Here is a 21,125-nt window from a genome sequence, read left to right as displayed (position 1 = left end):
AGCTAACACTAAGTTTCTGATTATTTTTTTATTTGTGGAAATTAGATTCTTGATACTACTTTGAGATTCTGTATGTGTGATGAACCTTAAGTTCTGGCTTTACAGCTCAGAACTTTCTGGCTGGTATTAACTGCATTTTTACAAGGAATACTTAATTCTCTTGGCCATTTTCTTTTCTGTCAAGTGCTGTTTTAATTTCTTTTTTTCTGCTTACTATTTTGTGTCTAGTAATACTGTGGCAAGTGATCCACTGTAACTTTTGGAAATTTTAGGTAGTTCCCAGAAAATAATTCTTGTTGAAAAGGCTTTTGTTACCATTGGTATAGTGTGACAGGAATAAAGCAATCACTAGGGGCTGGGAATATGGCCTAGTGGCAAGAGTGCCTGCCTTATATACATGAAACCCTGGGTTCGATTCCCCAGTACCACATATATAGAAAACGGCCAGAAGTGGAGCTGTGGCTCAAGTGGCAGAATGCTAGCCTTGAACAAAAAGAAAGCAGGGACAGTGCTCAGGCCCTGAGTCCAAGGCCCAGGACTGGCAAAAAAAAAAAAAGCAATCACTAATAACTATTAACTCTAAATGAATGAATGTTGTCTGTGGGACATGACCATAAACCCATCTTTGGGTTTCCCAGGTCAAGATGTTATCCAGAGAATCACTGTGCATTATTATAACAAGCATAGCTGTGCTTTATCATGCTTTTTCTCATACACAACTTCATTGATATACTCACACATTTTATATGTAACCGGCTTAAATTACTCAAATGATTTTTAGTAGAGAATGAAATGATACTACCTTTCATTGGATTTAATATTATATTAACACATAATATCATAGCCTGTTCTTTTTGTTTAGATGTTTGGAAACTGGACATTTGGTACTTTGGTCTTCACAGTCATGGTTATTACCGTCACAGTTAAGGTATGGTACTAAAACTAGAAACATGGACAAATTTGTGTCTGTAGAGTTGGCAGTTAATTTTCCTCTTTTCTTTTTTTTAGCTATAAGTAATTTCACTGGTTTCTAACTTAATAACTTATTAAATGTTGTCTAAAAGTTCTCTCAAATTATGTTGGAAAGCTTCATCTAGTTTTGGTCAAATAAAAATAACTGAAATTGTACTTTTCTGTATAGTGTATAAAAAATCACAACGTGTAGAGTCATGCATAAAATTTCAGTGCTACTTTCTCACACAAGAAAAATGATTGATCTGAAATTAGCAATTTCCTGACCCTCTGATTAGTATTTTATCTTCTGAATGACTATGTCATGTGATTTTCAGACACTAATAATACATTTAATAATGTGTTTAATTCTTAGGTTTTAATCTAAGAGGTTATGGTAAAGCTTTATTATTTTATATTTCTAAGACCTTTTTTCAAAAAAAATTTTTTAGATGGCTTTGGAAACTCACTTTTGGACTTGGATCAACCATCTTGTTACCTGGGGATCTATTATATTTTATTTTATATTTTCTTTGTTTTATGGTGGTATTCTCTGGTGAGTATCTATATTATACTTTAATTATGTTGATTTAATGACAATAAATATTTATGTGATTGGTTATATTATGAGAAAATTCCATTCAGAATAGTTTTGAGACACTATGTAATAATAACGTCACCTCCTTCACATTTCTTGAACACCTGAAACTTCTGGACATTATATATTAGATAATATATTGATTCATCACAATAATTTTATTCTCATTTTCATGTGAGATTGAGCATCACAAAGATAGAAAAAAAACCCAGCATTTAATTTCATTTAAATAATACCCTAAGCTTAAGCTCTATTGCCTTTACAATTAATGGTTCTGTATACTAGCCATATTACCCCTAAGTTATTCATATATGCAATAAAAGAAGTCACATAGAATTATCAAATTAGGGGCTGGGGATATGGCCTAGTGGCAAGAGTGCTCGCCTCGTATACATGAAGCCCTGGGTTTGATTCCCCAGCACCACATATACAGAAAATGGCCAGAAGTGGCGCTGTGGCTCAAGTGGCAGAGTGCTAGCCTTGAGCAAAAGGAAGCCAGGGACAGTGCTCAGCCCCTGAGTCCAAGGCCCAGGACTGGCAAAAAAAAAAAAAAAAAGAATTATCAAATTAGGATAGTTAGGTTAACTTCTCTCTTAAAGGTTCATAAGTTACTTCCTCTTCATTAGTAGGAACAGTTACTTAGCCAACCATTTTGAGAGATTTTAAAAGTTCATGCTTGTAAGGTTCTTTGTTAAGTTATTGGTAATTGTTGTCTTTCTTTCAGAAAATTTATATTACATTTGCCTGCCAAACCTCTCGTCCACTAGGCAAAAAACTTGAATTGGCCAGTCAATTCCCATTTTAGGATCATAAAAGAATGCTTATTCATATTGTTTGGCTGTAATTCTCTATTCTTTTTTTGTTCATTTCTCTATTTCATTATGGTCTTTTGAATTGATACATACAAAAACCTAAAAAGATAAACCCTCAAAAGAATACCCTTACAATAATTGCTACTTTGTAGAACTAGTATTTCTGAGTGAATTTCTTTTAAAATATGTTTCTAAAGAAGAGTCTCTGAGAGATCTTCCAGTCTAAGATTTAGGTAATGAATCTTTTAATTAGTTAATAGAAATATTTTCTTAATTTTCTTTTACTTTCTTGATCTATATCATTTTTTTCTACATTATTCTTTGGTATCCTATTACTGAGGTGGAACTCTGTCTTTCCTATCAGTACAAAATATAATAGCCACTAAAAATAAATAAATTGGTTGTTGTTTTTGTGGTGGTCTTGAGACTTGAACTCAGTGCCTTTTCTTCTCTACTTCCAGCTTTTTAGTGGTTAATTTGAAATAGAGTCTCACAGACTTTCTCCTATCCAGGCTGGTTTCCAACCATGATCCTCAAATCTCAGCCTTCTGAGTAGCTAGGATTAACAATGTGAGCACCTAGCTGGGTTTATTTAATTTAACAAAGTGTATGTGTCCGTGTATATTATATAATTAAGTTTTATCAGTTTCAATTTGGGACCTTTTCCTGGAATACTCTTAATTATTCCTTGAAATACATTTTTTTCATGTCTTGATTTATCTTTCATTTTCAGTTTGTTTCTTTCTCTTTGAGATAGGGTCTTACTCTGTATCCCAGGCTTGCTTCAAACTTGAGATTCTTCTACCTCAGCCTCCAGATCACACATGACACCATGCCCACTACTTGTCAGTTTTATAAAGCACACTGTCTTTCTTTGCAGGCCATTTTTGGGCTCCCAGAACATGTACTTTGTATTTATTCAGCTCCTATCAAGTGGGTCTGTTTGGTTTGCCATAATCCTTATGGTTGTTACTTGTCTGTTTCTTGATGTTGTGAAGAAAGTATGTGACCGGCAGCTCCATCCAACGAGTACTGAGAAGGCACAGGTAAGCAGCTGTTATATTCAATGTCTTTCTAGTTAGAAACCCTATAGTAACAAATAACCGATTTTAACCTATCTCCACCAGAAAATAGGTAATTATCATTTCTGTATCATGCATTTTATAATATAAAAATTATTAAATGTGATAGTTTAGGGTTGTTTCTAATTCTGTTTTTATTACTGATGGTTCCAATTTTTTAAACTGAATTTGGATTTTTTAATGATCCATTATCAAGTTGTCTGGAAAATAGTAAATTTTTAATATACAGGATTCTGTCAGATTGATAATAATAGAAATATTTTTAGAAACATTAGTAATAATTTTTGATATTGTTTTTAACAAAATAATATGAAATAAAATCTCCAATAATTTTTACAAAATGGATTTTTATAAGATATATTCATTGACTATTTACTAATAAAAAGTAAACCACAGCACTCAGTCATTTGTTACATACTGCTTAAGAATGTTAGACTTGGACATCTGTGGCTTACACCTGTAATCCAGGCTACTCAGCAGATTGAGATACGAAGATTGCAGTTGAAGCCAGCCAGGGAAGAAAAGCCCCTGAAACTATCGTCTCCAATTAACACCCCTTCCCCTCCAAAAAAAGCCAGAAATGGAGCTATGATTCAAGTGCGAAAGTGCCAGCCTTGAATAAGCTTAGGGACAGAACTCAAGCCCTGAGTTCAAGTCCTAGGACTGGCACAAAAAGAAAAAGAATAAAAGAATGTGATTTTTGGGATCTCATAAATCTCAGTTCAAATTCTCAGTTTAAATTCTCAGCCTCTTGATATCACTGTAACTTTGAGCCTGTTTCCTAATTAAAATTATGATAGAAATAGTGTTTATTCCCTTCATAATAAGAATTAAATGAAAGAACGTTTAGAGTAGATGTTTTTAAAAATGATAACTACTTAATTGAATGTGCCTTTTTTTGTATGTTTGACTGGCACATGTGCCAAGAATGTATTTGTATTTGTCCTTTTAACTGTACCACACAGTATTGGGTATATTCTCATCAGTATTTATTCACTAGTAAATGCTGAGTTTATTTTATTTAGCTCTCCAGAATTTGAAATTATTCTCAATAATTTTTTTATTTTTGCTTCATGCCAAGCAATTTTTTTAACTTGAAAATATGATTGTGTAATCATCCTGCAAAAAAGGAAAGTGCTCTGTGAGTATCTAGTCATTTGAATTAGCTTTCCTAAACAGTGCACTGGTTTGAATTTCAGTTGATGATTCCACGTTTCTTTAGCATTTGCCTTCTTTAATTTAATCCTAGCTAATATTCATGTTTATACCATTGAAGTAACATAGGCCTGTGAAGCTAAACATCCAATCATTTACAAGATATGTATCCTTGATTAAGTCACTTTGCTAGGCCTCAATTTCCTCTCTATAAAAAGAAAATAATTACTACCTTACATAATATAAGAGATAATGAATACAAAGCACTTGATACTGCCTGTTGTGTATGTGATCCATCATCAGGAAAATAGTTATTATAAGTATGCAGAAGAGATTATTGCTCTATGACAGTATTGCTCTATGATTTCCAAGTGAGGCTGAAAAAAATACATAATCTGTTTGCTCACTATGTCTGCCTATATGTATATAGGCGTGTCACTATGAACAGACCCTTCCATTCTGTAATGTATTGCTTAAGAAGCAATCAGAGAAGTTTGCTTATCTTATTGCTACATCTTTGGAAATATTTAAGTAAAATAGTATTTTTTTCTGGAAACATTTTCAGTAAAACGGAAAGGATATTTTATGATATAATGAGGAAACTTCCTCGGTCTCATTATAAGGCAGCTTTAAGGCTCAGTTCTAAACTCTTTGTAGTCATAGGGACATTTTCATACTTACTCTGAAGGTAATTATTTCAAAAGTCTCAACTGTGCTCACAAGTTCCCACTAGTGAAGGATCATTTTCTCATGAGTCTTTTGAACTACCTTTAAGAAAAATAGCATCAATGAGTTGTACAAGGGTGTTTCATTTTGACATGTCTATATATGCATACCTCATCTTTCTCCTCCCAACCCCCCCCAAATAATATTTTAAACAATTGTATTATGTTTTTAGACCTTCCTCTATTTCCCTACATAAAGTTATTATTTCATAAGATTACATGAATTAAGTTACTTTTAAAATGTAGTTCTTAGCTGGGAGTGGAGGCTCATGGTTGGGATCTATGTAGTCTTGAGGAAGACATCAGGAGAATCAGGGTTTGAGGCTAAGGAGCAAAAAGCTCACAAGACTATCTCAACAAAATAATAGGTGTGGTGATCAGTATCTCTCTCTCATCACAGATATGTGATAAGCAGAAATAAGATTACACTCCAGGCCCCAACAAACAAATGAGAGCCCCTGTCCCAGAAATACCTAGTACAAAAATGGCTGAGGGTATCGCTTAAATGGTAGAGCACCTGCCTAGCAGGGGCAAGTCCCTGCATTTATACCCTAGTATTTCCCCCCCAAAAAAGCATTTCTTTATGAAATAAGTAATGCTTTTACATTTATCCTTAAAAATTCTGCAGTAGATGCAACAGTTGCAAGCATATTTTTGTAGAGATTTCTTACTGATATAAAAAATGATAGTAATGTTCCTTTTTCAATAGACTAAGGATTGCAGAAAAAGTGTTTTATACTTAAACGTGGTAGGCTTTTAAGCAAGAAGAAAGGAAACAGTGCTTATAATCATTTGTGTGTGAAAGCCAGAATAATCTCTCTTTGGGGCTCACTAAATTAGTTACCAAATAATTATCCAGGTGTTCAGATGATCTCATTCAGGAAATTTGCTGGATTTTTTTCCTTTTTTACTGAAACTATATAGTCATGAATATCTGCATGTAATGTTATTCATTTGCTCTGGGCAGTAATTGTTATTATTTCAGCCTCAATCATAACTTCTGATTCCAAATGATGGAGAAATAGGTAGGAAGTTGTTAACTACTTCATTGTTTACCCAAAGTAGCAAACAAAATAAAAGGAACTGTTAGTACTTGTTGTAAGTTTTACTTTTCTCCAGAATAACAGTTTGTGAAGAATAAACTTTTTTATGGCAAAACCAATATCCTACCAATGTCAGTCATGTATTTGTGCCATGCATATTTCCTATTTTGTGGGAGTAGATGTTTGATTTTTACAAAGCTTGTCCTGTGTCTGTCTCGTAGGTGATGAATACAGTGATGAATACACTGACTTGTTGTGTGTCCCATCCCTTTTCTGTCCACTTATAGATGTACTCCAACACAGTCGCTTTAAGTGACGAGTTCATCGCACTGCAGCCTTTGCCGAGGGCAAGGAATCAGCTGAGCAAACTTAGGTAGAGTAGGAGTAGATTCTCATTAACTTCTGCATGCTAAAGGTCGATTCAACGATGTCCAAAAGATGGGCAGAGGCATGAATGAAGAGTGGAGCATTTTTGTTAGCAAGCTCTGTCTCTAATTAGACTTTTATATCTTCTTGGAGAAAAAAAATTTAGATGAAAATTCAACATCTGAGGACAGAGATCTCTGTACCTTATAACATATTTTTATACCTTAAGTATCTTTTCTAGCACAATTCTAATGCTTCTGCTTGTCATATTCATATTTAAGAATGCTTCTGCATGTTGAATAACTAAAGCTACAAAAATTCATCATAAATTTAAACCTTTAAGTTGTAGTTACTGGAAGTAAGAATTGTCCATTTTTTTTATTTTGCCTTAATCTGTGTTGTAAATACTTTGTGTGTCTTTGTGTTTGTACACAGTAATGGTTGCTAAGCATTTCCTACCCTTTCTACTATTTAGTGCATCTATAAATTGAACAGTTTTATATATCTTATATTTACCATTTTCTCCACAGAGATCATTTCTGTCAGTTTCCACACAAATAACCACTAGTCTAGAAGTATCTTGATAGAAGAATGAAAGCAGAAGTCCTAGATCTTTTGATAGTAGCGTACCAAACCAATGTATTAAGTTTAGTTTCATTTCATCTTTAAGAGAAAAAACAGTATTGCAAAATGTATTTTCGTTTGTATACGTTTACAAAATTTTTAATCATGTATCTTTTAAATTCTTTTTTATTCTGAAAGTTTCTAATCTTACCTATATTCACTTGATCAAATGAATGGCTTTGGGGGTTGGAGATGTGTCTCAGTTGGTAGAGCACTTGCCAGTGAACAAAAGCAGCAGGTACAGAATTGCACTTTTCAGTCTCAGACCTTAAAAAAAAAAAAAAAGAAATGGCTTTGACAAAGTTCTACCTAACCTTTATGTAGTTGTATGAATCTGTAATTTTGAACTGTTTTAAAATTTTACCAGACCTTTTGGTATTTCATTAGGTTCAGTATTTTACAAAAAAAAAATTACAGTAGAATGGTGATTATGAATCACAAAGAAATATGTGAGTATGTAAGTGGTAAACTAAATTTCGTGTTTAAAATAAAACTAAAAAGAAATGTGAGAATTTGCTTTCACCTTAGTTGAGCCACAGATCCTGTAAACAGTGACTTTCACATTTTTTAACTTAATTCTACAGCAGTAGATGAGCTCATTATTTAAAGAACACTGTAGCCAATTACTTTATCAAGTGAAGATTACTTCTGCATTGTGACTAAACATATTGTTATAAAATCATATTTTCACACATTATATTGGCTTAAATAAAAAAGAATAAGGAAGCTAGATCATAAATCCAAGACATCCCAGGTGCCATAATATTGTATTAGATTAGTTTAACATCCATCTCAAGGATCGTGTGCAAAGGGACGGAAGAGCTCAGCTGCCAGAGTGCTAGTGCCAGACTTCTTGCTGCTTCCAAAGTGTCCAAACCCAAATACATCCCAAACATGTTCTCCTTGCTTGGCCTATTAAGTGGTTGTTTTACTTATTGAGGTCTATTAACTTCCTCACCATCAGCAACAAACAAAAGCAAACACTGTGTTTATCCAAAATCCAGATTGAAATGACAGTTGCTCGTATAAGCACTGAGAGCATACTCAGTGGGCATCTGCACACAGCTGAATGGAGAACAAGAGTCCACATACCTCTCTGGATGTGTTTTGTATTCTCTTATGACAAAGGATAGTTACCTAGATAGCAAATAGCTTATGAACTCTCACATCTCTAGTCAGGTCAGTACTTCCTAAGAACCTTTAATATAAACTCTTTAAGATTCTTTTAACTAAAGGAGCTCATTTCTGTATTTTTCTAGGCAAAACTATTATGCTATCATCACACAAACTTACTGTACTTTTGAAACCAAGGAATTTTTAAAAAAATTAATTAGTTTGATAGGAGAACCACCACAAGAGATTGGTGATTGGAGATCAGTCCCGGGCAAAAATCAAGACCCTTTCCAAAAATTAAAGCAATGGATAAAAACCATGTGATAAGAAAACTACATATGTTAAAGCACTGAAATGATTATTCTCAATATCATCAAAATATTGAATTTATATACAAAGTACACCATAGTATATTTTATAAAGATAGTTATTAATCATTCTTAAGAGCAGAAAAACTCATAGATGAGGCAAGTTATATTTTATTCATTGCAAACTTTTCTTATAATTTATTAAGATAGCTATAGCACCTTTTAAAATTAAAGTTATTTAGAAAGCCTCTAATATTCTTTTTAAAGAGAACTGAAATTCATATGAATTAGTTAACCCCTCACTATAAACATAGTTTAAGAGCCGAGCGACAGTGCCTCATTCCTATAATCCTACTCAGGAGGCAGAGATTTGATGATTGTTCTTCAAAGCCAACCAAGGCAGGAAAAGTCCATGTAACTCTTATCTACAGTTAATCACAAAAAAAGCCAGAAGCAGAGATGTGGTTCAAGTGGTAAAGCCTTGAGCAAAAAGAACCACATGGACAGTGCCCAGCCCCTGAGTTCAAGCCCCAGAACCAACCAACACACACACACCATATATATATATATATATATATATATATAGAGAGAGAGAGAGAGAGAGAGAGAGAGAGAGAGAGAGAGAGAGAGAGAGAGAGAGAGAGAGAGAGATGTTTACCATTCAGGTCAAGCCCATCATTTACATGTCTGACATAAACCTATGTGACCCCTTCTGCCCTTCTAAAATCCAGCTGAGTAGAGAAATCTGAGATGAAAACATGACCCATAAGAAATTAGAGATACCACTTGGAAAAAAAAAACCTGAAATATTGGTGGTAATTAATTTATAAAAGAAATTGGATTTTACTAAAGGAAACTTAGTTGTAAGTAGATTGTATGTGTAGTGGGAGCTTTGTTTGCTTGGTGGTGTTCCCTTAAGCTTCTGTGAGCCTCGTTTTGTGACAGTAAATGTGCCGCAGGGTAACCATTTGTGGCTCAGATTGAGACCCAACTTACTGTTTTGATTCTAAAAATATATACTTGAGAATATCATTCTGTAACATGAGACTTGTTGCTTTTCTGTCCTTCTAGATGGAAGAAGATAAGGGTTCAGTCGGCTCAGCATATGAATTTGCTGAAAGCCAGCACAGAGGGGAGGACAGTAGGCACCTGCTAGCTGAGGCTTGCAGCCAGCAGGACAGTTATTGCATGCACTAGGTAGTACTGCACTGGACCTTCCGGGGACTCATTCGCTGTGTTCTCATGCTTGGGGCATGCCATGGGAGAACTGACCCAACATTGCCATCTTTACCATCTCTCATATGTCACTTTGCCTTAATTCTTTGCCCGTTTTTGTGACCTTTACATGTTTTTGTATGTCTGTCCTAAATATCTTATGAATCTTTCTTGGGAGTGATAAATTAGTCTTTACCCCAGATTGTACCCCAGTAAGGTTTTCCTCACAACCTATGACACTTCTCCCTTTGAAAACAAATCATGTTGTATTTATTACTTCTGAAGTCATTTCCCTCTTTTCCTCCTTTGAAGATAACTACATAACATCAGATCTAGACTGAAGCAGCATTCTGTACATATGGCACTCATTATGACCCTGCAGATGTCATCTTCAGTGAATCTTTATCATGCAGTTGCTTAATGCCAGCTGTGAGCAAAGTACATGCTACTCAACTAAGACCTTTTGCTTTCTAGTTACTGCTCCAATTCAGTATTCCCCAAACGAATGTGCTAAAGGACCAGCTTTGTGTCTTGTTCTTAATTCCCTATCCTTCGTGCACCAGTACTTTAATAAATATGATAAAACTGAATTGCTGGGAAAATAAAAAATTAAAGATAGATAAAATCATTCCCAATTTTTAAATTACTGGTATATTCTACAGTTATAAAATTGTTCTATCAAATTGCTCTAAACCATTCTAAACTGACTCTGACAGAGCAGACACCTTCATGGGCAGTCACAGTGTGCTCATAGGTTATTATTGGACCGAGGGTCTTAATTAGTCATTATACATGGGGTTGATAGTAACTGCTCCATGCCCTTCAGCTATGCTTGTGCTGACTCCACACTTACTTCTGCCCAGTCACAGTTCTCTGTCATCCTGCAGGCCTTGTCTCACAACTTCAGCTATTGCAACCACACCCATACTCCAAGGCACATTGCAAATGCCATCTTTTCATCAGACCTTTCATGCTGTCTTCCTAGTAACATTTAGGTTCCAGCCTTCCTTTCTGAGTAGTTAGCCTCAACCATAGTTTTTAAAAAGCAGCAAAGCACTTAGGAAAGTTGGGGTTCTAGAATGGAAGAAAACCCCAGCTTGAGTGAGTGACCATGAACAAATTCTTGAGCTCTCTTTCTTCACCTGAAACGGGATGATTATAGTACCTATTCTGAGATATGAATTTAAATGAAATCATTCATGAGAAGCATCTTGCTTAGTAACTAACTCATAATCAGTCCATTAATATAACTGCAATTACTATTTGCTGCTGACTTATCTTTCATTCTACCTTTTTTTTGGTTATTCTTACCTCACAGATTGAGGAGAGAGTTGCTCTCCCCTGGCACAGAGCCGTGCTTAGAAAACACAAGCTGACTAAGTGATGCTAGTGAGTAGAAGCCAGAGAAAAATTAATCATAGTTGGAGAGGTGTAAGGAGTTTCCTGAAGACAACAGAGTTTAAAGTAAATGTGGTATGGGTTAGTGTTCTGACCGTTGGTGATGACTCTGACATATGTCCAGTTGGCTGATGTAAAGAATACCTGAAAGGAGGGCAGGAAAAGTAGCTGGGAGCTAGTGATACTTCAGTGAGTGGTATGTGCTATATTGTTTGAGGATATGTGAGCGAGCACTGGAGCCCTCCTGTGGAGGCAAATTGAAACTGCAGCCCAGGGGCCCAAAGACAAAAGAGAAAACGTTTCCCAAACCAGCATCTCCCAAACTGCCTGTGAAATTAATGTTCCTTCTGTCGTTTGTGAGTATTTCCTGTTTCATGGGGAGAGAACAGCTACTGAAAACACAGGTTGTTGAATTGGGATATCTCAGACTTCTCTCTGAAGACTATATCCAGACTCATTTTTTTACTTTTTCACTTCAAGTTTAGAACTTGGTTGAATCAGGTAAGAACTTGGTTGAATTAGTGTTTGCCAAACATAGTTGGCCATAGAACCTTTTTTAAAAAAAAATCTATAAATATCTCACAAAACAGTGTCTAAGCAACAGTGCCCTATCCAGGTACAGTTGGTTCCCACCGGTAGTCCCAGCTACTCAGGTGGATGAGATGGGGATGATTGCAGTTTGAGGCCAGCTCAGGCAGTAAGTTAGCCAGACCCCATCTCAACAGAAAAAGCTGGACATGGTAGTATGTATCTATCATTTCAGCTATGCAGAAAGTTTGAAGCAGATGACTGGCTACCCAGGAAAAGATGATACTCCTATCTCAATAATAACCAGAGCAAAAAGGGCCAGAGGCATGGCTTAAGTGGTAGAGTGCCAGTTTAGCAAGCATGAAGCAAGCCCTGCATTCAAACCCTAGTATTACTGTTAAGGAAGGGAGGGTGGAGGAAGGGGAAAGGAGAGATAAACAGTCTTAAATGAACAGTGTTTTAATAAAAGAATAAGGTTTAGCTCTTTCCAGAGTGCGGTTCTTTAGGACATTGGTGCAGCCAGGCAATTGCCAAACAGGTATATTCAGTGTTGATACTCAGTGGTGTGCAGCAGCATTCCACGCATGGTCCTTGTAGGATCCACTGGTTTCTTACACTCAGACTACCAGGTTGTCTGCGTCCCACTGCATCTGTCGCCTCCATCTTCTCTGCCCATTGTAATTGTCTCCACAGTGTCCTGTGTTGCAATGCCACCCAACACATGCTGATTCCCAACCTTTGTAGAAGTAAACCTGCTACTGAGTTTACTTTTATTCTTCTTTCCTCTGATCTTCAGGAGATTTGTTACATAGGTGGCATGTATGTAAATGAAAGCGAATTCAAGTAAGTTTTTTTAAATGACAACTTCTCAGAAATTTAGCCATCTTGACTAGCAAAAATAGGTTGGAATTCATTCCGTATGTGGTCAGATCATTTGTTTTTTCAAGTTGACAATTAAAACTTAATAGTATGGATTGTGGAGTAGGTCCTGGTAAAGTGCTTAGAACTGGCTTATGTATAGTGTATTATATAATGTTTGCTACTATTGTTGATATTCTCATTCTTATTGAAGAGCTACCTAGACCCACTTGGGTGTAGGTCCTGCCTGGTAATTACTGACCAGCCTTCAAGGGGCTTTTTAACTCCACTGTTCTCAATTGCTGGACATGTTTTATTGTAATTGCAGCAACATTTCACATGAATAAAAGCCTCAAGAAGAAAGAATTCACTAAGTTTCTGAGTGGTTGATTCAATCAGTTTGATCATAATAAATTACTAAAATATTAAAAATTCTAAATCTTTGTAGCTTTAAATAGCTACTCATGTTTATGTAATTATTTGTTCGCCTTATAATTAGAAACAAAGGCCTTAATATTTTATGTGATTATAACTTGGTAAAGTTTTTAATTCCTTTCATATTATAGGAAAAACATGTTCATTTATATACATTTCCTTGTGTATTTTTAATAGATGTTCTGTACATTTCTTTAGTGCTTTGGGGGAGTACAAATCTATAACTAGCTCATTTTTTTTTCTTTCTTTCTCCTCCAGCTTACTGAAACAAATTCAAGTATCAAGTGCTTGGACTCCATGTGCTGTTTCCCGGAAGGAGAAACAGCATGCGCATCTGTTAGAAGAATGCTGGAACGAATTATAGGAAGATGTAGTCCCGCCCACATCAGCAGGTGTGACATTTCTTTAAGTAGCCTTTGCTGCAGATGAGTTTCCTGTAAACTGAACAGGATGAACCTGCAGTTTTGGCTTCCCAGTCAATCAGCAGATGGTTGTTCCAGTGGCGAGAAAGTCTGCTAGTCCTTAGCAAGCTTTAATGGTAGATTTCACTTGGTGGCTTTGGGCTAGGGCTCCTCCACTCACAAAGCAAGAGAAAGCATCTGTGAAGACACTCTTCATCCACCGAATAAAGAATTTATTGTCTTACATTTTTTTCTAAAATATGCTGAATAGGAATGTATCTGTGGTATTCTTTCTTGGCTTGTATAACTTTTTTTATTATACCTATACTACTGTTTCATTTCCTACTGTTTTTCTACTTTTTGTCTTTACATAACATTTTCCATATATAAGGAAGTCAAGTTTTGCTTTTCTTATTCCTCATGTATATTTTATAGTTAGTCATTCAAAGTTAAACACTCAGACTGTATTTTTGTTCCCTTCCCCCATCTTAAAGATGTCTGTAATGAAGTTTTAAAATAAGTTGTGATATTTTTTTCATTTGATATTTAGTGTCAGAATACAATTTTGTAAGTTAGAACAGGATTTATTTAACCTACAATTTTTAATTATTTAAATTATTGATCAGAATAATCTTATCATTTTTGTCCCCTCCCAAATCTATTTCTTGATGACATTTATCACAGCTTACTTTTGTGGATCATAAAAAAAAATACCATATTTTGGTAAATTCCATCTAAAATTCATTTAAAGATTGAGGTGGATTTACTTCTTCATACATTTACCCAAAATGTATATCATTATTTAGGGATACTAAAGAATAGAACTTTTTCTACATTTGGTATTCTTTAGTCAAATATATTCCAAAATCAAGAGCAGCAGTGTGCCACTGTGAATGGAGGTTACAAATTACAAAGGGCCCTGATAGATGCTGATTTTAACTGTGCTACATGGATACTGTCTCTTCTACAGGAGTAGTGAATAAAGGGTGGGGAGGCACTGTTTTTTCCTATTGATAAAGATCTTTAAAACTTATTTAGCTTTGTGTTTTTAAAGTTACAAATTATGGTACCATTCATGTATTGTAAAATTCCAATAACTTTTACTGGTGAGCTTGCTAGCTGTTCAGCTCCACCTTTTACTCTGCCATGTCTTTATGGAAGAGTTGAATTGACATCACATTTCCATATTAATATAATGCCTATCCTTTCAGTCCCCATTCTAATTTAATCATAACCTCTAATCCAAAAAATTTCTTTAATTCTCTGATATGATTTTACAGTAATTACATCCTGCATAAACAGGTTATTTTTTTTCAAATTCATAAACAGGTTATTATGAACAGTTCAACTTATTGGGATTTATGTCTCTTCATAACATGGCTTTACTGTACAGAGACAAGTTTGGAAGCAGAATAATGTACTACAATTGAACTTGTATATAATTTTAATTTCTACTTCAACAGAAATTCCTCTTTAATGATAAATACACCTTTGCTAATGATTTTTAATTTTAAATGAGCCAAAAATTCTGCATTATACACACACACACACACACACACACACACACACACATCCACTCCCCTGTTGTGTAGATACTATATTCCATTCTCCACACAGCCATTTTTCTGCTTTATTACTCCTTTTAACCTGTCCCAGAGGTTATTGGATTTATTTTGACATGTTCTCTCAAAAAGTGGCTGTTACCATTTATACTTCTATTCATTCAAAATTGTACCATATTCTTTCTAAGGTTGTTTTCTATTCAAATGTTTAACTTAATAATGGTCATATTTGACAGACTCTAAATGCCTTTCCAGTGTTGTCCAGCATGTCAGGTTGTATTATGGGTTACTGTTGTGATTTTCCTCCTGAGATGAATAATCTAAAAAGTTTTTTCAGATCTACCTTTCTCTAGGGGATAAAAAAATCCTACAAGGCATAGTGTTGCCTGGTGCTTTCCAAAGGGCTGCGTGACAGCTGTCACAGGCCCCTCAGCATCATATTTATTTACATATACTTCAGTAGTCATTTTTATATGTACAATTTTTTTCTACATATGGTTATGTTTGTGAAATATTTTTTGCCAGTTTTATTTTGAAACAGCCTCTACCCTATTTTTTTTATGTCTAATTTAAAGAATACAGCAAAGCTGAGACCTCTAGGATGTAGAAGCCCTGACCTAACTGCTCCATTGACAGATTTAATGTAACATTAATGGACAGTACTGGAGAAATATAACAGTGTTTTCAGAGGACAAGATTTCTCTGCTGAGTAAATTCTTACCATCCAGGCATAAAAGTTTTAGTTACACTTGGGTTGTCATAGGAGTATGCCATAGAACAAATTCTGTTACTTGCAAAGAGAACCTCATAAAATATATGCTGTGTTCTATTCTAAAGAGCTGTATTTCAGCAATGAATTATTTTCTATACTAGTAATTCCTTTATCCTGACTACAAGAGCCTTTTAAAAGAGGTGAGCTTTGCATAAGCTTTAACCCCAACTACTTGGGGAGATTCCAGAAGGATTACAAGTTCAAAACCAGGCTAGACAACTTAGTGATTCGATTTAATAATATGTAGATCAGGTTCTTAACCTTATGTCAAAAGTTTTTCTTTTGGTAGTACTGAGTTTGAACTCAGAGCCTTGTGCTTGCTAGACAGGTGTTTTACCACCTGATTCGCCCTCCCACCCCTCAAAAGTGGTATTTAAGGTAAATGATTTTCTAAATGATTTATTTAAATGGAGGAAACTTTATCTGATAAGATTCCTTCAAGGTAAACAATGACTGTAAAGAAGAAAAAATATATTATTCACACTTTGGAATTGGACAGTAGACTCCATTGAGATGTAGACAATTACGATTCATGCTCTTCCTCTCATAAATACTTATCCTGTAAGAAATTTTCTATTCTTATTTTGATTTACTTTTTTCTGCACATACTGAATGCTTATTATGTAACAGGCACAGATCTAAGTGTTGAGTGGTGAGCCCTTCCCTAATCTAAGGTAGATGTTGCTCAAGTTTTTCTGGAAATGCCAGAGAACTGGTGTAGTTGCTGCTTGTTTTCTGTTTGCACAACTTTGCAAAAGTGTGAGATTCCAAACTTCATAGTGATTGTGCTTACTTAATCATGAATATAAGCTTGAACTGCAAGCAGAGTGAGGCTCTAAGGAACAAGATCCTGACTACAGGTGCCTCGGCCATCTTGAATATCAGTTTCTTCCTCCTAGGTCCCTGTTTATGAGAAGTGGGAACTTTGGCGTGTTATATAAAAATGAAACCATGGTTGCCAGACTGGAGGACAGTTGCCATGCTAGAGGCATGGTTCAAGTAGTAGAATACCAGCCATGAGCGAAAAAAGCCCAGCAAGAGCACCAGGCCCTGAGTTTAAGCCCCAGTAGTGTCATTTAAAACTGTTGTTTTAAATATTGTTTAAATGTTATTTTAAACAGTATTGATTGTTAAATGCTTTTAGTCTCATCAAAAAAGTCACCTTTGTGTGGTAGTCCTGATAGTGTCATCCTTAAAATAGGGTAGTGTTTTAACATTATCTGGCTACTTCTGGTCTTGAGTTACTTTACTTTAAATTTACTCTAGCTAACTTAAGTTTAAGGAAGTGAAGTATGTATTAAATTGCTTACATGCCATAGCATTCAGACAGTGTAGGCAACTTTTCCAGATCAGAAAAGGATTTTTTTGTTACTGGCAAATGTCTTTGATATCTTTTAAATAAACTATTCGTAACATTCAAGCTAACTAGCCTGAAATCTTTAGTATAGAATGATTAGCTGAAAAGAACTTGCCAGTGATACAAACATACTACTATTTTATTCCAAGACTTTTGGTAAGTGGGAATTTGGGTATTTTTTCCCTATCTTGTCAAAAATATGACCTAGTTGCTTTTCAGTAAAACTGAATTCATTAATTCTTAATAACTTAAACACTCGTTAAATTCTTAAGATTTTTTTTTGGGGCATCTCATACTACTATGTAGTTGTTTTAATACTAATGAATTCCAAAGTTTGGCTAGTATTTATATGATTATTAGAGCCTAATTTTCCCCATTTTTGTATTGTACAAATAGATCGACACTCCGTGCTAGTCCAAAGAACCCTAGCATTTAAAAATGAATCCATTAATGATTATTTTAAAATTCAAATTTCATTTTGATCCTAAGATTTAGAGTCAGTTTGAGTGATTTTTTTTCTCTCTCTCGCAATTAAAACATAGGTCTTGGTGAGCCAAATTTTTCTCTTATTGTTGCTTTAGATCATGGAGTGCATCGGACCCTTTCTATACCAACGACAGGAGCATCCTGACACTTTCCACAATGGATTCATCTACTTGTTAAAGGGCAGTAGTGCTTTGTGGAGGTGATTCTCCTCCTTTCTGCAAATTCAGGGTGATAATCCTGAAAGTGACCACAGTAGTTCCAAAATTACCTTGTGACATCTCTGGTGTAGTCCATACCCACTCAGAGTTAAAATGGCAGACAAACAGAAAACATCAGTATGAACTGCTCTTCTCTCTCCTTAATTTTAATCTGGACCTATTAAACTTTGTGAATAAAGAGTTATTTTCAATCTCTTTGTCTGGGTTGTCCCTTCTGCTTTGGGACTTCTAATGGCATTTCAGTCTGTTTTTGAGGTCATTGTATTTTAATACCAAGGTAAAAAAAAACGATAACTCTGGGTGTGTGTATTTTTTAGGATTAGCTTGGTTATGAAATCTTCTATCTAAATATGCTTCTGTAAATTATGCTGAAAGTTTGCCTTGAGAACTCTATTTTTTTATTAGAGTTATATTTAAAGTTTTTCATGAGAAAAGTTAATGTGAATATTAAGCAGTCTTGGTCCTTGGTGACCACTGTTGTTAATTGGTTAGTGCTTTATAAGTTCACAGAGAAAATTAGGAGAATGCACTTATAATTGTTCTTTACTGCAGTATGGTGGTAAATTTTACTGATTCCAAATTTCTCTAAATGTGCTATAATAGAATCAGTAAATGCAAAGGGTATATCATACATACAGTAGCAGAAATCAACTTCGATTTGCCAAATTTCAAATTGATGGGCTTAACTTGATAGAATGTGGAGAACCTACAGTGGATAAATTAAATACCACTATACTATTAATTTAATGTCTTCATTGGATCCTTTGCATGCTTTTAACATGGCTAATATATGTAAATTTCCTTTGTCTCTTTATCTAAAGGTTCTGTTTATAGTTATTTTGTAATAATATTGTAAAGCTCAGTTATATCAATAAAAACACAAGTTTGAACAGTATTTAAATATTGCAAATACTTTTGATTTTACAAATCAAAATGTGAGTCAATAAAAAGAGGAATGCCTCTTTTTGTGCATCTTTCTGGAATTATAAGTTGCCCACAACTTATAATTTATAACTTATAATTGTTCTAGCCTTTTTAGAAGCTAGACTTTAGAATCTTGCTGTTTTAGGTTAATAGATGCTAAGATACGGCAGACTACCACAGTAAATTCTGCCTAGGATCCCTCCCGTCATCAGGAGTGTTGTCAGATATGTCTGTGAAACATACAGGAAGCAGCCTAAACTGCTAAATTTTTATTGGAAAAAAATAAATTGTAGCTGCAAGAAAGGAAGATGCTATGAAGGGTTAATCAAGTACATGTTCCCCTTAAGTAACACTGCATCTCAAACTTCCATCCCAAATTTATCAGATAGATTCAGTGTTGTTACTTTTCTGTTTGAAGATTTCGTAAATGAGTGTAGGTTTAAAAACAGTTTCCTAGCTCTAAGCATGTGATGATTGAATACATGTGCATTTAAAATTGTAAGAAAATGGTTGTGAAGATGTTCCCTTGAGAATAGAATTGCTTCTGGAGATTTACTGTTCAGCTCTCCACTCCTTTCCTGTTTCATGAGTGTGAGCTTCTGGACGTGAGCTGGTAAAATGGCTGAGCACGAATTGAGACGTTGCCTTTGTTTGCTAGTAAACTGCTTGTCTGTTTTAATAGTGCAAGGACATTGTTACCTATTTCAGACTTTATGTGATCATAAATATCCCTTCTGAACTGTAGCTTAGTTAGCTTTGAGATTGGAACTGCATGGAGGGGAAAAATATAATGCACAGTTTGACACTCACCTGTTCATGTGAGACAGCTTGACTAGAAATAGTAGAATACTTCATAGGCTCAAATTTGCTTTCTCTACAGTCTTATAAAGTATATGTATGACAAAATAACACTCAATAGGCCTGCATGACCTCTACAATGTTTGGAGGCTATCGAGTAAATGGACGACTCACAGAGGACACCAGAGCCAGCAAGTGGTCTGCAGACAGTGGCAACAAGGCAGAGCAGCTGGCCTCTCTGGTGGGCTTGACCATAGGAACAGTCTGCATTTACCATGTGCACTTAGTGAAGGACGAGCGGGTTTGGTTTTGGTGGTGCTGAAGGTCAAACTCCGTTTCATGCATGCTAAGCAGGCACTCCATCACTAAGCTTCTCTAGCTCCTTTTTTTCTAACAATTTTTTTTTTCATAAATAGATCTGGGGGGTAGCTAAGTGGTAGAGCACTTGCTTAGCGTGGGTGGGGTCCTGGGTTCCATCATAGCACCTCAAAAGTAAATGGCATACCCTTCTGTGCTCATCCTGCTTTGTCACTCAAAACATACTACATTTGAAATGGGGTTTTCCCCTGTTGATTTAGGAAAGTAATGGCGCAATCTGCAATCTCCCAGTAGTTTTCTAGTGCTAACATTTATATTCTAAAACTACAAAATAAGCAGTACTCATAGAAAATCTTTCTTTCGAGCTCTTTGGGAAGTGCCTGACTTATCTGCCAAGGCCAGAGCAAGATGCTAAATGTGTCATTGCTAGTTAACAAACCGCCTCAAATCTATTTGTCCTACTTGCTTGCCTTTGCCTAGTCTCAAGTCTGTAGACCTGAAGATAGTGCCCAGCGCCCTGCCCATCTCCACCGCTGCCATCAGCTCCTGAGGTGCTTGGGCTCCCTGCCGAGATGGAGCAGGAGAACTACAGCTGCCAAGGCTTGATGGGGGCTAAAGAGGGGTCGGGGGAGAAGAAATCTCATTTTCTCAACTTCCTCTGGGCCGGAAGCTCTGGAATGTAAAGGCTTCCAGAGCTGACCCTAACCTTGAGTGGGGAACGGCAGATCGCCTGCTAGGACACAGCTGCCGTGGCCCTGTTCTGGTACTAGAACTTGAGGTCATTTCTTCTGCAGAAGATGGGGGAATTAAACATCTCTGGAAAGCTTAAGGCTCCTGATAAGCAGAAGTAAGGGCCACTAAAAATTTCACAGTTCAAAATATGCCATCTCAAAGCCACACACAGGCAGCTCAAGTCCTGTGATCCTAGCTGCCCAGGAGGCTGAGATCAGAGGGTCGAGGTTTGAAGCCAGCCTGGCAGGAAAGTCTTGTGAGATGATCTCCAATTAACCACCAAAAAGCCAGAAGTGAAGCTGTGACCAAAGTGGTGGATCACCAGCCTTGAGCAAATAAAGCTCAG

General features: G+C 35.6%; 1 protein-coding gene across 4 annotated transcripts in view; it reads left to right on the top strand.

The window, feature by feature from the left end:
* Atp11b (ATPase phospholipid transporting 11B (putative)) overlaps positions 1–20,261 on the top strand; it is a 102,847-nt gene extending 82,586 nt beyond the window's left edge. The window contains exons 26-31 of one of the 4 annotated variants that reach the window (XM_048347044.1): positions 863–928; positions 1,404–1,507; positions 3,242–3,407; positions 6,654–6,739; positions 13,470–13,603; positions 17,885–20,261. In XM_048347044.1, the coding sequence (XP_048203001.1) occupies positions 863–928; positions 1,404–1,507; positions 3,242–3,407; positions 6,654–6,739; positions 13,470–13,575 (528 nt within the window). In that variant the 3' untranslated portion in view covers positions 13,576–13,603; positions 17,885–20,261. Of the gene's footprint in view, positions 1–862; positions 929–1,403; positions 1,508–3,241; positions 3,408–6,653; positions 6,740–9,848; positions 11,853–13,469; positions 13,604–17,884 lie in introns of those variants that run through there. The other 3 variants (XM_048347043.1, XM_048347045.1, XM_048347047.1) reach the window with 3 other exon arrangements.
* The last annotated feature ends 864 nt before the right edge of the window (positions 20,262–21,125 follow it).

This window comes from Perognathus longimembris, chromosome 5, assembly GCF_023159225.1.
Source record: "Perognathus longimembris pacificus isolate PPM17 chromosome 5, ASM2315922v1, whole genome shotgun sequence".
NCBI lineage: Eukaryota > Metazoa > Chordata > Mammalia > Rodentia > Heteromyidae > Perognathus > Perognathus longimembris.
Note: the sequence above shows the minus strand (reverse complement) of the source record. Positions and strands in the feature narration are given on the sequence as shown.